The 14,988-nt window shown below is 37.7% G+C and overlaps 2 protein-coding genes across 2 annotated transcripts; both read left to right on the forward strand.

Annotated features, from left to right (window-relative positions):
• Nucleotides 1–1,409: 1,409 nt before the first annotated feature.
• LOC134635382 (matrix metalloproteinase-18) lies at nucleotides 1,410–10,513 on the forward strand. The gene is made up of 11 exons (XM_063484768.1): nucleotides 1,410–1,490; nucleotides 3,619–3,884; nucleotides 4,238–4,386; nucleotides 4,501–4,626; nucleotides 4,961–5,126; nucleotides 6,496–6,507; nucleotides 7,173–7,265; nucleotides 7,387–7,523; nucleotides 7,635–7,794; nucleotides 9,892–9,992; nucleotides 10,374–10,513. The coding sequence occupies exons 1-11, from the start codon at nucleotides 1,410–1,412 to the stop codon at nucleotides 10,511–10,513; spliced, it is 1,431 nt and encodes a 476-aa protein (XP_063340838.1).
• A 1,711-nt stretch (nucleotides 10,514–12,224) lies between these two features.
• On the forward strand, nucleotides 12,225–14,768 carry LOC134637008 (collagenase 3-like). Its single transcript, XM_063487329.1, has 10 exons — nucleotides 12,225–12,323; nucleotides 12,485–12,732; nucleotides 12,830–12,978; nucleotides 13,134–13,262; nucleotides 13,373–13,534; nucleotides 13,665–13,788; nucleotides 13,882–14,015; nucleotides 14,119–14,278; nucleotides 14,389–14,492; nucleotides 14,659–14,768. Exons 1-10 carry the CDS (start codon nucleotides 12,225–12,227, stop codon nucleotides 14,766–14,768), a joined length of 1,419 nt encoding a protein of 472 aa, XP_063343399.1.
• The last annotated feature ends 220 nt before the right edge of the window (nucleotides 14,769–14,988 follow it).

Genomic DNA, 14,988 nt, shown 5'->3' on the forward strand with positions numbered 1-14,988 from the left:
TTAGTCACAGTTATCTTCTTTATGTTTCCCAGTAATGGTTACAGGTTAGCTGTCGCTCCTGTGTTCACCTTTTTTCATGTTTACCGGCCTAAATAAAACAGTTCGCTTTTGTTTAAGTCTGCTCTGCCTCCTTCTGCGTCCACACCTGGATCCTCTGTTTCATGCTCTCGCACAGTCGGCGCCCGCTGACAGTGACATGTGCATTTAAATTTAACTTTATTTTGGAATTGTTAATCCTTTTAAAATGTCAGCTTGATGTTCCAACAACATTAGACAAAAATTTTAATATGACACATAATCTATACATGTCCTTACATTCACATCATTTTTTTTCCACTTCAGCTGATTTATTGTCTTTATTTGTGACGTCATTATCATTTTCTTTATTTAAAGGAGACATGCGCACAAAAATAAAAGCAATGCAGGATAACAGCATAGCTGTTTTTCAACTGGCAGACATTTCAGTAAAGGTAAGTACTATAATTAATGCATGCCTCTGGGCTAGTTGTCGTAGTTGTTGACTCTCGGTTAACTGCGATGATTAAATGGATGTTCCATAGCGCTTCAAATATGCAAATTCATGGATAATGGATTAATTAAACAAATAGAAAACACACAAATGATATTATAATATGTGTATGGACAAGAAAAACTGGATAATAATTTGCACTGTCCAATCATGATGCTTTGGTTCTCTGGCAAGTCAGGTAAAACGTATTCAGTGTGGTGATATCAGAATCAGAATCAGAAAGACTTTATTTATCCCCAAGGGGCAATTAACATACAACAGAGCAGCATGACGTTGAAGATAAGGACAGGGCATAAACAGGCAATAAGAGTGAGATAATAAATACACAGAATATACAGTATCAAATTTGAACAGCTTTAACTGGAACTTTATCCAACTCAGGAACTGAAAGGAGTTCTTCTTTGTAGCGTGGACAGTGTTATGCAGATACCATAGCAAGATTATGCTTAATGGAGTCATTCTAAAGAATTTTGAATTTAATCTTTGTAGCATCCTTGTTGTGATTTTAATTTTGCTTGACGCGATAGGAGTAGCTACTATGGCAGGAATGTTGATAAAAAATCAGAATGAATACATAAGAATTTTGGGCCAGTTAGGACTGTTTTCCTACACTTTCCTGAGAAGCTTTATAAATAAGGGCTCTGGTGTTTCTTTGAAGAAACTTTCTGGAATACCGTGCTGTGTACTGAAACACCTTCCTGTTCTTGTTGGGACAAGAGCACATAATTAACATGTGACCCATACACAGCTTTGCATACAGCACTGTATATCAGCAGGTGTGCATCTCAAACACATACTGACTTGCTGGGATACTTGACAGTTAAACAAGATGCTCTGGTTTTATTTCCTGACTCTTGTGATGTCCAGCCAAACTCTAATGATGGCTTTGCCTCTCCGGATAGCAGATCTGCCCAAGAAACCTCTTCCTGGACCATCTGCAGCTGACCAAGAGTTTGCAGAGGTATTGTGCATTTTTGGAAGGATACAATCCCTGTAAAAAAAAAAAAGAAAACAAAAAGAAGGCATGCTGCCAGATTTGTAGGTCTTTGCACTGCGGTATTGTTGTTTTATTCATAGAGGGGTTTAATCTGGAACCCCACTTTATTGTCTACTTCAAGTGCAATACTGACTTTCATCTTTGATTATGTCTCTGATCCAAAAGTTCCTGCTTGTAGGAATTTGCTGTATGTGGGGCCTGGTCACTGTGTATTTCAAGGAGTAAGACATTATCAAACTGACATTTTGTGAAGAAAGTCAATAACCTAATTTCAGTGTGTATGGGCAGGACATGCAGTTATACCTGACTAACAATTTGTGCAGATTACACTATCAACACTTTTTTCAAGTAAACTATAAAACAAATAGCTAGTAATACTATACTGTACAACTGTGCTATACTATTTTTTTTTTCGTTAAGAAACTGTCATTTTAGGTTGGAATTACAGACACTGTAAAATAAGAGTTTAATATTGATAAATGGTCCTGCCTGGACTTGAATGTAAGGTTTTTTTTTAAAACTGCATAGAGTCTGCTTCATAATATATAATTAGATTATAGTTTTAGATTATTGCACACACAGTTAATTATTTTAATGACTTAAACCAACCAACTCTTCTCTCTCTCTTTTAAATAATAAGTTGTTAGAAATCTCTTTGATATAGTGACTTGATTGGATAACTAATTCATTTTTGGTTTGTGTTCTTCACCTTTGATGCCTCACCTGAGGAAAAATGTGGTGCACTGATAATGATTCTTTATGAGGGTGCCCTGTGAATGCCTGTGAACCACTTCTGAAGAAAACATTGACTCGATAACACAGCAGTCAGGAGACAGCAGCAGTGAATAAATAACACTGTTAGAACACTTGCCAGACACAAGAAATTGTGTTTCAGTGCCATGTTCATGCTGAAGCTGATTTCAATAACAGATTTCTTACTATTTTATGAAGTACATTTGAAAGTTTTACGCTTTATTTCAAACAAACTTTAAAAGACATCTTTATCAAATCTTTTATGAACCATTTACTTACTACCAATTTTAAAGATAAATTTGATGGGTGCTCCTGGTGTCCTTCTATGGAGTTTTAATAATATTAATAACAATGATTCTACTGAGGGAGAGTATGAAACACAGGTACTTATAAAGCAGGAGTTGAGGTTGTGCAGTCTTAAGTCTGATTGTGTCTGATGTTGACACCTGCAGTTACATGAGTGCTAAAGTGTTTCTGCACTGTACTATCATTAAAGGTCTGAGAACATTTCTGGAATTCTTACTGTAAAGTTATTTCAGGCCTGGTTGAGCATTTGTGTTCCTCCACAGCAACAATGGCGTGTGATGTGTGAACATTTGTACTTTATACAGTGCTATGAAAAAAAAGCATTTTCCCAGCCATCATTCCTTATTTTTTGTGTATTTGTCATATTTACATGTTTCAGATCATCAAATGAATCTTAATGTTAGACAAAAAATAAGTGAATACAAAATGTAGTTTTTTAATGATAAACTCAGTTGTTAAAAATACAATACAGGTTATTGTACTCATAAATATTCATTGACTAGTGTGTAACTACCAGCAATACATTCTGAATTAACTCCTCCAGGAGTGGCCACCAGTTTGTGGAAGCCACCATGTTGCCCCACCATCTTGAATACAGTGGCAATGATTGACATCGTCATTCTTCCTAATCACATCCTATATATCTGGTTAGAGACTAGCCACATACATACTCCACATACAGTAATACCCCAAAGGTGGAGGAGAACTTCAACATATGAAGGATCATACCTAGTGTATGGTTTATCAATTGAGAAGGGTCTGCTTCACCAAATGACGCCACATTCTCACATCATATGAGAGTATATTTGCAAAGTTTCAGAGCGCCGCAGTGTCAGATCCACTTCATAGAAAGTTTTGCTAACACTGGTTAGCAGCAGCTAAGGCGTGATGGGCAGGTGTGTTATAACTTTAAGTGAATTGTTATTTAAGTGTGTCAAAAATGCAAAGAAGGTAATGATGAAGGGGCAAAACACTTGTTTAAAGATGTTTATTTCAACTGATTTACTTCAGCAATACCAGTTATTTTCTTCAGGAATATCTGCGGCATTTCTATGGCTACCAGCCCAAGGCAGAAAGGCAGAAGAGGACCACCGACATAAGTAAAGATGATGATTCGACAACCGGATCCTGTGATAAGAAGACAAAGGTGCAGGAGATGCAACGGTATTTTGGTTTGCTTCCAAGTGGAGAGCTCACCGAAGAGACTCTAGCAGTGATGAAGAAGCCACGCTGTGGACTGTCAGATGTGGAGCAAGTTGGAGAAACAGTTCGCTGGAAGAAGAAGAGCATCAGCTACAGGTTAGAAACAATACAATTGATTTCTGTGGTCAGTATGGTAAATGCCACTTGACAAGATTAGCGTTCACAGCGTTAACTAGCTTAGCTGTTAACAAAGTACAGCTGAGGCTGATCAGAATGTTAGCCTCAAATATGAGTCTGATGCTGTTTTGGTTATAAATCTCAGTACTGGTTTGTACTCAGTACTGGTTAAAAAATAGAGCAGGTTAATAAATGATCTACCAGGTTTCAGCTATGTTATGGCAGGAGACAGCAGATTGAAGTAGGGCTAAGTGCTTGAGTACCATGCATTCAAATTCCATATGTCACATCAGTAAAGGTGAATCCATTTAATGGTGAATTTTTATCATTAGGATCGCTGGCAAAAAATTCCCCATCCCAGCACTGAAGGCTCAGAAAGTCTTTAGAAGAGCATGGAAGCTTTGGTCCAACGTCACACCTCTGAAATTTCGCAACCGGATCATGACCGTGGCTGACATTGACATCTTTTTCTATAGTGGAGGTAAGCTTTAAAGACACCGTTCTCCTCATTCATATATAATAATGAAGCAGATGGTAAAGCGAGGCATAAAGGATTTACTAAATAATAAAATAATAGCACCCTGTGTTGTTGCAGATCATAATGATAGTTCACCTTTTGATGGCAGAGGAGGAGTCCTGGCTCACGCCTTTATGCCTGGGCTTCACATTGGTGGAGATGTCCACTTTGATTCTGATGAAGACTGGAGTTTTAATTCTACCGGTATTACCAGGGCAAAAAAACCCAAAAAACAACAATTTAAAAACATGTGTCACAAATTTTTTTCTGAACATTAAGCTAGACAGAATTAACGTGGTACCTGCATTCTTATGAACTTTTTGTAGGAAAGCAGCAGCAGGTGTGTTTTGTGTGTCATAATTGTTTGCTTATTGTCAAGATGCTGTATGACTAAAATACAGTGCACATATTTGGTGGACTGAATGAGAACATTAATTTGACCTAACCTGGAGTGATTTAGTGAAACATGGGTGGGACTTTTGTGTTACAGCCTTCCTGCATCACACGAGTACTAACATGATGTGCGCTCCTGCTCCAGGTATCAACCTGTTTGCTGTGGCAGTCCATGAATTTGGCCATGCGCTTGGCTTGTCCCACTCATCTGATCCTGGAGCTATCATGTACCCAGCATATAACTTTGACCCCAACTATGAGCCCCAGCTCTCCTTTGATGATGTCAAAAACATCCAAAAACTGTATGGTGAGTTGCTGCTGGATACTTTCGGTGCTTGAGCTCAGAAATGTTGCTTACCATTACCCGCAGTTTCATTACAAGATATTAAGCAAAGCCCGCTAACCTCAGAATAACTTTGAAGTTTGAAAATGGAAAGTTTGTACATAAAGTAATAATAATGACAAAAGAACAGCCACAAGAATTTTGTCTGGTTTTGCATTAAACATCCAATCCAGCAATAATTCAATAACAAGAGGTCATTTAGAAGAATCAAAAATAATTTATTGAAATAGAGAAATGAATATATTTGGCGATTAGACTACATGTTAGGACAGGACCGCCCGGAGTCTAGGTGGTGAAGGTGAAGATAAGGCTTGAATGGAGGTCTGGCTAATGTGTCTGTGATGGAGGTGGGGAGGAGGTGCGTTGTAAGAAAGAGGGTCTAAAAGCAGAGGTTGATTGGCTCGAAGGAGGCAGGCAAGAAGATGATTGGATTAGATTAAGAACATGAATATTGAGATTGACAGTGTGGGAAAGCTGTAGACATGTAAACAACAGAAAAGAAGCCCATCACCCAGTAAAGCAGCCAGATCAGTGATTACAGATCTTCCTTAGTGAAATCACACATAAGCTTAATTTTGTTATGTGTAACAAAAACTTGCAGTGATATTGATTTGCTCAAAACCATTTTAAACTGGCCACCATCAGTTATTTAATATCCGTTCATATGTTATATTTTAGATTATTCTGCTTCTTTTCAATAGTTTTATTTTTTAATCCTCATTATTATTATTGTTGTTAATAGACTGTATTATTATTATTAGACAATTACAACAATTGTTTTCTTTTCTTTTCTTATAAGATTAAATACAATTTGGTTAAAGAACGACGGATTGAAATAAGATAAGATAAGATGACCTTTATTAGTCCCACACGTGGAAATTTGTTTTGTCACAGCAGGAAGTGGACAGTGCAAAAGTTATGAAGCAAAAGTTAGAATAAAATAAAATAAGAATAAATACAGTACACAACTGTACAGAATAGAATAAAATAAAATACTATATACAGTAGAATAAAATAGAATAAAATATACAGTAAGATAAAAATAGAATACAAATGCTATATACAACTGAATAAAAAATACAACGATGCCAGAAAAGATTATTGCACATTAGTGTTATTGCACATTTTTGGATGTGTGTGTTTGATCAGTTAAAGTCTTTGTTGTGGAGTCTGACAGCAGTGGGGAGGAAAGACCTGCGAAATCTCTCCGTCCCACACCGTGGGTGCTGCAGCCTGCCACTGAAGGAGCTGCTCAGTGCTGTCACAGTCTCATGCATGGGGTGGGAGATGTTGTCCAACAGGGATGACAGCTTAGCCACCATTCTCCTGTCACTCAGCACCTCCACTGGGTCCAGAGGGCATCCTAGAACAGAGCTGGCCCTTCGGATCAGCCTGTTCAGTCTCTTCCTGTCCCCAGCAGAGATGCTGCCGCCCCAGCAGACCACACCATAAAAGATGGCTGAGGCCACCACAGAGTCATAGAAGGTCTTCAGGAGTGGGCCCTCCACTCCAAACGACCTGAGTCTCCGCAGCAGGTACAGCCTGCTCTGCCCTTTCCTGTAGAGGGCGTCTGAGTTATGAGTCCGGTCCAGTTTGCTGTTCAGATGAACACCAAGGTACCTGTAGCTGTCCACAGCCTCAATGTCCATACCCTGGATGTTCAGTGGTTGCAGTGGAGGATGTTTGTGCCTGCGGAAGTCTACCACCAGCTCCTTGGTTTTACTGGCGTTGATCTGGAGGTAGTTCAGCTGGCACCAGTCCACAAAGTCCTGAGTCAGTCAAATCATTATGGCAAAATGATGTCATGATGTAAAACATATGACAGAAACAGTAAAACAAAACAACATTTCAAGTAATTTTCTTCTTATCCTTGTTTCCTTTTTCTTTGTTCCTTTAAAAAAAGATAGATATTTACAATTTTTTTTTATTTTCAGGGGTAATCAAGTGTCCTTTTCTATTCCTCTTTGCTGTGTACAGGAGTCAATCCCGATTTTACTTCACTAACCTCAAAAAGGCCTCCTCCAAAAACACCTACCAAATGTGATCCGTATTTGTCCTTTGATGCAGTAACAGAACTACAACAGGAAGTTTTGTTTTTCAAAGACAGGTATGTAAATCTGTGCAGTCCTGGACATAATTCTCTCTGTGTGTCTCTTTGGTCCAAGGATTACAGGAAAACTGAACTGAAAAACTGAATATTCATTTGAGATAGCCTTCCTGCTTTTCAGGTTTATGTGGCGCAAACATCCTGAATTTGATGAAACGCGTGTCTCCTTGATTAGCAGTCTTTGGCCAGACACTGTACCGGCCAACTTGGACGCCGTTTATGAGAATACGTGGGAAAATGTTGTTGTTTTTTTTAAAGGTAAAGACACAAAAAGGGGTAAAAAAAACATCTACAAAACCATCGGTTTAGTGTCTGGCAGTAGATTTAAAATACATGTGTACATGTGTTATTATAGTGTTTTTGTTTCAGGTAACCAGTACTGGATGCTGAGGCAGTTAAAGCTTGAGGAAGGATTCCCTAGAAGCATCTCAACCTTGGGCTTCCCTTCCAGAATAAAATCTGTAGATGCTGCTCTTCACTTCAGAGATGAGGGCTATACTGTGTTCTTCACTGGTGACGAGTGTTGGAGGTATGTAAGATCATAAAGCTCTTTAGTCCCGTTTTCAGTCTTTATGCTGACCACCTACTGGTGGCAGCCTCAAACAGAACAAATAAAAAAGAGCGGTACAAATATACTGATGTCACTCACTCTAGCCAAGGAAGTAAATACAAATAAGAAAAATTGGTTGAATTTTAAAACCATTTGTAGGTTTTCACAATGCAGCAAACATCAGTTACCAGATCCTCTGAAAAAACCTCATCTGTAGTAAAACAGCTATCTGTGAAAGTATGCTACGTTCTTGGGAACAGAAAAAAAGCTGTCTTTATTAGACTTCACGTTTAAGATTGTAAACATGTCTGAAGAATCTAAAAGGCAGGGTTTCAGTTGGAAAAAAGCAAAAGAATATCTATATCTGTGTCACGTCCACACTGGACTAATATAAGTAGATAGAAATCTGTGTTTAAAAAGCTGCTTTATTACTTATATTTGAAATATCCAAGGACCAAAAAAAAGTCTTGTCCTCCCTTTGGTGTCTATTAATGGCAGGATGATGTGAAACCATCTGCACAATCTGGGTTCTCAATATTACTATGCATGGATCTTAGGATAATTACTAATATATGTCTTACTCATAGCAAGTGAAACTTATGAAGGCGAATTGAAATTCAAAGGCTTTAGAAATCATTAGTAATGGTGTTATTTATGTTTATCTATGTTTCTATGTGTTATACTATTAATTGTATCATAACTAACTGAGATATGATAACCATCATATTTTGATATGTGTTATGACACATTTTGTATCCTAAATAACATTTCATATACGTTAACCTTTATTCAGTGTTATTGTTCTACTATATACATTAAATCTAAGCCATCTTTCACAATGTGAAAGATCACCATACATAAAAAAGTTAAAAACAATATACAGCCACGAACAAATGTTTAAGACCACTTGTAAAATGGCAAAAAATCATATTTTGCATGGTTGGATCTTAATAATGTTCCAAGTGGAGCTTCAGCATGCAGCAAGAAGAAATGGGAGTGAGACAAAACATTTTTTGAGCGTGTAATTTATTGAAAACAACGCTTAAACTGAAATATGCAAAGTATGATTTTTTGCCATTTTACAAGTAGTCTTAAACTTTTGATCGGGACTGTAGCAAGACTTGTCTGATCTTTAACCATTTCATTTAATCTTTACTGACTGATGTAGATGGAGAGGTGTGAGACATGTTTATGTACTGGAATCACCTTTATGCAATGAGATGACAGGAAACAATTTCCACTGTTGGCATCTTACATAGATGGGTGTTCCTGATAGTAGATGATATGTGAGATATATGAGATCCAGACTGTCCTCTTCTGTTGAAAACTTAAAAAAAATAAGTAAAACAATAACAACATAAAGTGGGAAAGACTCCTTCTACCTTCATATGGATTCGGGAGAATATATTTGCTTTTACCTTGTAAAGATTGTGTCCAAATATTTTTTACACAAGGTTTATGTAAAGTGGCCTACTTAGGTTTGAAGCACAGTTAAACGGTATAGCATACAACAAGGTTGGTGATAAGTGGGTAAATGTGGCTGTATTAGTAAATGGGTCAAACAGAGAGCTCTCTAAACAGGATTGTGACCCATTTATCTATTTTAAACCTTCAGATTAAGAAAGTTGTGATGGAAATGAAAAAACACCAACAGGTATAGATTAATTCAAACACATTTCATCTACATAGCGGTGCACTGACATCAGCACCATTGTTTTGTTCCACAGTTTTAAAATTTACTTGAAAGAATTTTGTATGGCTATGCCTGAGTACTGTTATTATTTCACACATAGAAACAGAACATCATTGAGTGAGAACCAGTCTAGACCAGACAGGCTTCCTCCTTACGCTTTGATGTAATACAAAATTACACATCTCTAGTACAAGTGGTTGCAGAATCAATTGCTTTCACCAACTTGACTATTTGTCATCTAAAGGGTGCTTTAAGTAAATTAGTCACGTAGTTTATCACACTTCCCATGGAAATGTTGTCATCCATAAACAAGAAAATACTGACATTAATCTCTGCTTTTCTAAAATCACTGTTATATTTTATTATTATATGTGATAATGTAGGTACAACGAGGAACAAAGGTTGATGGAGGGATCACCAATGTCTACTGAGGAGCAGTGGCCAGAGATCCCAATGCCTATAGATGCTGCTGTCTTCTATGATGGTACTTACATCACTTTTCTTTTACAGCCCTTTAAAATGTCAATTTCTCATAAAAAGAAATTCAATCCAACAAAATTTACAGTACATTTACACTAACACTTGATATTTTTCTGCTCCTTTGCTGTTTGACTCTCAGATTAATAGAATATCTTCACTAACTGTGATTGGAAAATACTTGCTTATAGACATAGAGTAAAAAATAAAATATATAAGGTATAAAGGTTTATAACCAAGGCAGTACTATCCAAGGTACTTAAACCTTTTCATTATGAATACTTTTGAATGCACTGTACACAGACAGTCCTTGCCCCATACAGCAAACACAGTTTGCCACAATACATTTTAAGTTTCAAATTCTAAATGAACATTGATTTCCCCACAGGATCTGTGCACTTCTTCAAAGGAAACTTGGACTACAAATACGACTCCAACTTCAAACGTGTGCGCTCCATCAGTCGTGTTAATGAGCTGCTGGAATGTGAAGTGAAGGAAGGCAATGAAACAGTGACAGAGAGGAAGTGACAGAGTGATGTAATGCTTTTCCTGGAGCTTGACGGTGCTGTGCATGCATACACAAAGTTTTACATCCAGTAGTGACCACAATGTATCTCACAGAAAATAGAGAAGTGGTTAGTGTGTGGTTAGTCTTACCTCAGTGTGTAATACAGTGATGTAATATTGGAATTCGTACAGTTTTTGTCATTTGAAATATGTTTTAATCTAATTTTGCTGCTAATTTTAATTTTAAATCTCTATACAAACATCAACATGTGATATAGAGCAAATCAGCCAAACGTAACATTTATCTTAAGCTCGTGTCGTTCCATCAGAGTGATTTATTTCTTACTTAGCAAAGAAAAATTGTAATTTTCCTGATAAAAAAAAAACTTTGCTTTTCTGTTGAAACATATTCACTGTGTGTGTGTGTGTGTGTGTGTGTGTGAGTGAATGTCTCTTTTTACTGCTGTTGCCTAATTTACCTGAGGCTGAACATTACTTTATAAAGTCAAAACTCTTCATCTCTGTGTCCAGTATTGTGTAACACTGACAGAAATGTATTTTCCTATAACACTGACACAAAGTGGTTGGGGATAATTACAGGTAAGGTGGAAAATAGCCACCTGCAGTTGACTCACAGAAAAAAAGTTTCCAGTTTCCAAAACTTTGTGCGGTTGGGCACTATTGAATGTGTAGAATAAACTGACTTGAATGTTTTTATAATAGAAATGCTGACAATGTCAACATTAATAATCCTTTCCTGTATGTGATGTGCAGCACTTGAAACCCTCCATGATCAATTCCTGGCAAAATACTTCTTTTCATTTGGAATCATGTTGGATCATGCAAAAACCAAAGCATGTATAGTGAAAAAAAACCCCTTTCAATTCCTCTATGCAGTGTTTGACAGAATATTAAATTTATGTTAACACATCCATTACAAGAAAACATAGGTGAAAGTGTTTAATGAGACAAGAACATCTAACTGTGATAACTGTTCTGAGCTTCTTAAATACAGATACCAAATACCATCTGTGAATGTGTGTGTGAATGGGTGAATGACTGAATGTAGTGTAAAGCACTTTGGGGTCCTTAGGGACTAAGTAAAGCGCTATACAAATACAGGCCATTTACCACTGAGAAAATTAATTTTTAAATAATTATGGCTAAGACGGAAACTAGCTCTGGAAACTAAATTACAATAAAGTGATAATAATAGTAATAATTCTGGAACAAATACACAAAGAAAATCCTCAAATATGTGATTAAATCTGCTTTAAATGAGCTATAAAGTCAATTCTGGACAAGATCTTGAAAATAGGAATATTTTTAATTTTATTTCTAGAACTTTCATAAAGAGAGGTCACTGAGCTTCTGTGAGCTTCATAAAATCATTAAATCAATTAGATTTTCTTCACACTGTGGGATATGGAAGTCAAATGTGAATAAAAATCAAGTGAACTAAAATCTGATAATTACAGATGTTGGGGCTGTTCTAAACATTTTCTCATGAACAATTTCCTCTGCAAACTGCAACAATGATGCAACACCATTGTTTTGTTTTTTCGCACATGAAACACCGTCATGAGCAATCAAAGCCAGAATTCCCCTCTTCACCATAAAAGGAGCATTTCCTTAGTCACTGACGGCAGGTAGTTACTCAACACATCCAAACTCCAGCCTATATAACAGCTTCTCACAGCACTGAGACACAAGTTGCACACAACGAGGAAGCATGAAGACTTTGACTCTGAGCATTCTGCTTGGCCTGGCAGTGGCAGTTTACTGCATGCCAGTATCTCAGATTACTGGACAAGATGAACGTTTTGCAAAGGTATGTGTACTTGGCTGTTTTATTTTGGCATAGAGGTTGGAGTGGACAAACTTTGTGATTATTTTAATTGTCCATCTCATGTTGTTATTTGTCTTGTTTCTTGAGCTTAAACATGCTGACAGATATTTGAGTGTACAGCTCTGAATATTTCTCTCTTCCAGAACTACCTGAAGAAATTCTTCAACCTGACAGAGGAGGAGGGTCCAGCTGTCAGAAGGGGCATCAGCCCACTGAACAAGAAGCTGGCTGAGATGCAGAGATTCTTTGGTCTCCAGATCACCGGGTCTCTGGATGCTGACACTTTGGCCATGATGAAGAAGCCCCGCTGTGGGGTTCCCGATGAACAGGTCGCTCGTTTCTCCACTTTTGATAACAACCCTAAATGGCAGAAAAACAGCCTCACATACAGGTGAGTGATCTAAAGGCACAACATAACACACAACATGAGAAAATGTGACCACACTAATGATTTTCTTGGATTTGGATTTTCTTGTTTTGCTCTGCAGGATAGAGAACTACACACCTGACATGTCTGTGGCAGAGGTGGATGACTCCATAGACAAAGCTCTGCAGGTGTGGGCCAAAGTCACTCCACTGAGGTTCACAAGGATCTACAGCGGCATTGCTGATATTAGGATCTCCTTTGGTCGCCGGGGTGAGTCTAAAAACACATTAAGTAATATAATCACTGAACGTTTTTATTGTATTATTGCACAAGACATGACCATCCCACCTATCAGTCAGGAACACTAAGCTTTTTTAGTGTCTGTGTTTTGTTTGGCCAACTCTAAAACTACTATCTTCTAACAGCACATGGTGATTATTACCCCTTTGATGGCCCTGATGGCACTCTCGCCCACGCATTTGCTCCCGGTGATGGCATTGGAGGGGATGCCCATTTTGATGAAGATGAAACGTTCACGTTCCGCTCAAACACAGGTAAGTTTGTTTACTTTTACGAACTGTGGTGTCCAAATTATTACTCTGTAGTGTGCGACCTGAGTTATCCTAAGCTGTAACCAATTGTCATTCTGTGTTTTCTACTTCAGGCTACGTCCTCTTTATGGTTGCTGCCCATGAATTTGGTCACTCTCTGGGCTTATCTCACTCCAATGACCCCGGTGCTCTCATGTACCCAGTGTATTCATACAGTAACCCTGACACCTATGCTCTTCCACGGGATGATGTTAATGGCATCCAGTCCCTCTATGGTGAGTGCTAAATTCTTTTTTTGGTTTTATTAAATTAAAAATATTTGAGTTGACCAAAATCTTAGAAGAACTTGTGCATAAATAATTTTACAACATAGGTGCAATGTGATATTTATTAAATCACCTCCAGGTCCAAATGACGATACCATTGAGCCTCCACCTACAGCCCCCACTACTCCTGATGCCTGTGATTCAACGATGGTTTTGGATGCTGTTGCCACACTGCGAGGAGAGATGCTCTTCTTCAAGGACAGGTATCACAAAATAAATGCTTGAATACCTGAGCTACTGAGATTGGCTGATTGATCATTTACATTAATGTACATTTTCTGTGTGTGTCTTCACAGATTTTTCTGGCGCAACCACCCTCAGAGCAACACTCCTCAGCAAACTCTCATCACAAATTTCTGGCCCGATGCACCTGATAATATTGATGCTGCTTATGAGAGCCAACAATCAGACCGTCTCTTACTTTTTAAAGGTATGCTTTCCCAGTGTCCACCTAATGCAGCACTCCTTTGAAGTCAGCATTTTTGTGCCTTTACATAGATTTACTATAAAGTCTATTTCTTATTTGTTCACAGGTCACAAGGTGTGGGCTTTCAGCGGCTATGATCTTGTAAGTGGCTATCCTAAACCAATATCCAGCTTTGGTCTGCCCAAACAGGTGAAGAAAGTTGATGCGGCCCTCTATGACGAACAAAGTGGGAAGACTCTGTTCTTTGTAGGCAGTGAATACTACAGGTGTGTTCCACTAAGACCTGAGAAAAAGTTAGGCAACCGATTTCCATACGACAGCTTACAAGTTGTATTACAAATGTTCAATTAATCTAAATACATTTTTCTTTTCTCAGTTATAATGAGGCCACAAAGAAGATGGATGAGGGATTCCCCAAACAGGTGGATGAGACCTTCTTGGGAATGACCTCCAAAGTGACTGCAGCTCTGCAGCAAGGAGGTGAGCAGCATTCCAGCCTTGAAGACCACTGAAACGAGACAATGAATTCTGTTTTTGATATTTATGTTTTTATCTTTTGAGTTTACATGTACAGCTATTTACAACTATTTTTAAAATCCCTTTGGTCTGTTATGCAGCACTAACATGTAGCATCTCTGTTCTATAGGGTACACCTACCTCTACAGTGGACCACAAATGTTTGAGTATGCCATGTGGAGCGGGAGGCTGTACCGTGTGCTGAGGAACAGCTACTTCTTGCCCTGCACCAAATACTAAAGAAGCCAGTTTTCTAACTTGTTTACAGAAGAATGTTAAATAAGGCACGGTAAAAAAAAAAAGAAAGAAGAGTAACTGTGTCAATATATTTTTGGATATTTAATTTTATTGTTAAAAAGTTAACAGCAGCGTATATACTTAATACTGTTATTGTTATGTTAACTTTATTAAGCCTTACCATAACTTTTTATTTTGTTTTATTTATGTCACAATCATTATT

The sequence above is a fragment of the Pelmatolapia mariae genome, linkage group LG10_11 (genome assembly GCF_036321145.2).
Source record: "Pelmatolapia mariae isolate MD_Pm_ZW linkage group LG10_11, Pm_UMD_F_2, whole genome shotgun sequence".
In the NCBI taxonomy this organism is placed as follows: domain Eukaryota; kingdom Metazoa; phylum Chordata; class Actinopteri; order Cichliformes; family Cichlidae; genus Pelmatolapia; species Pelmatolapia mariae.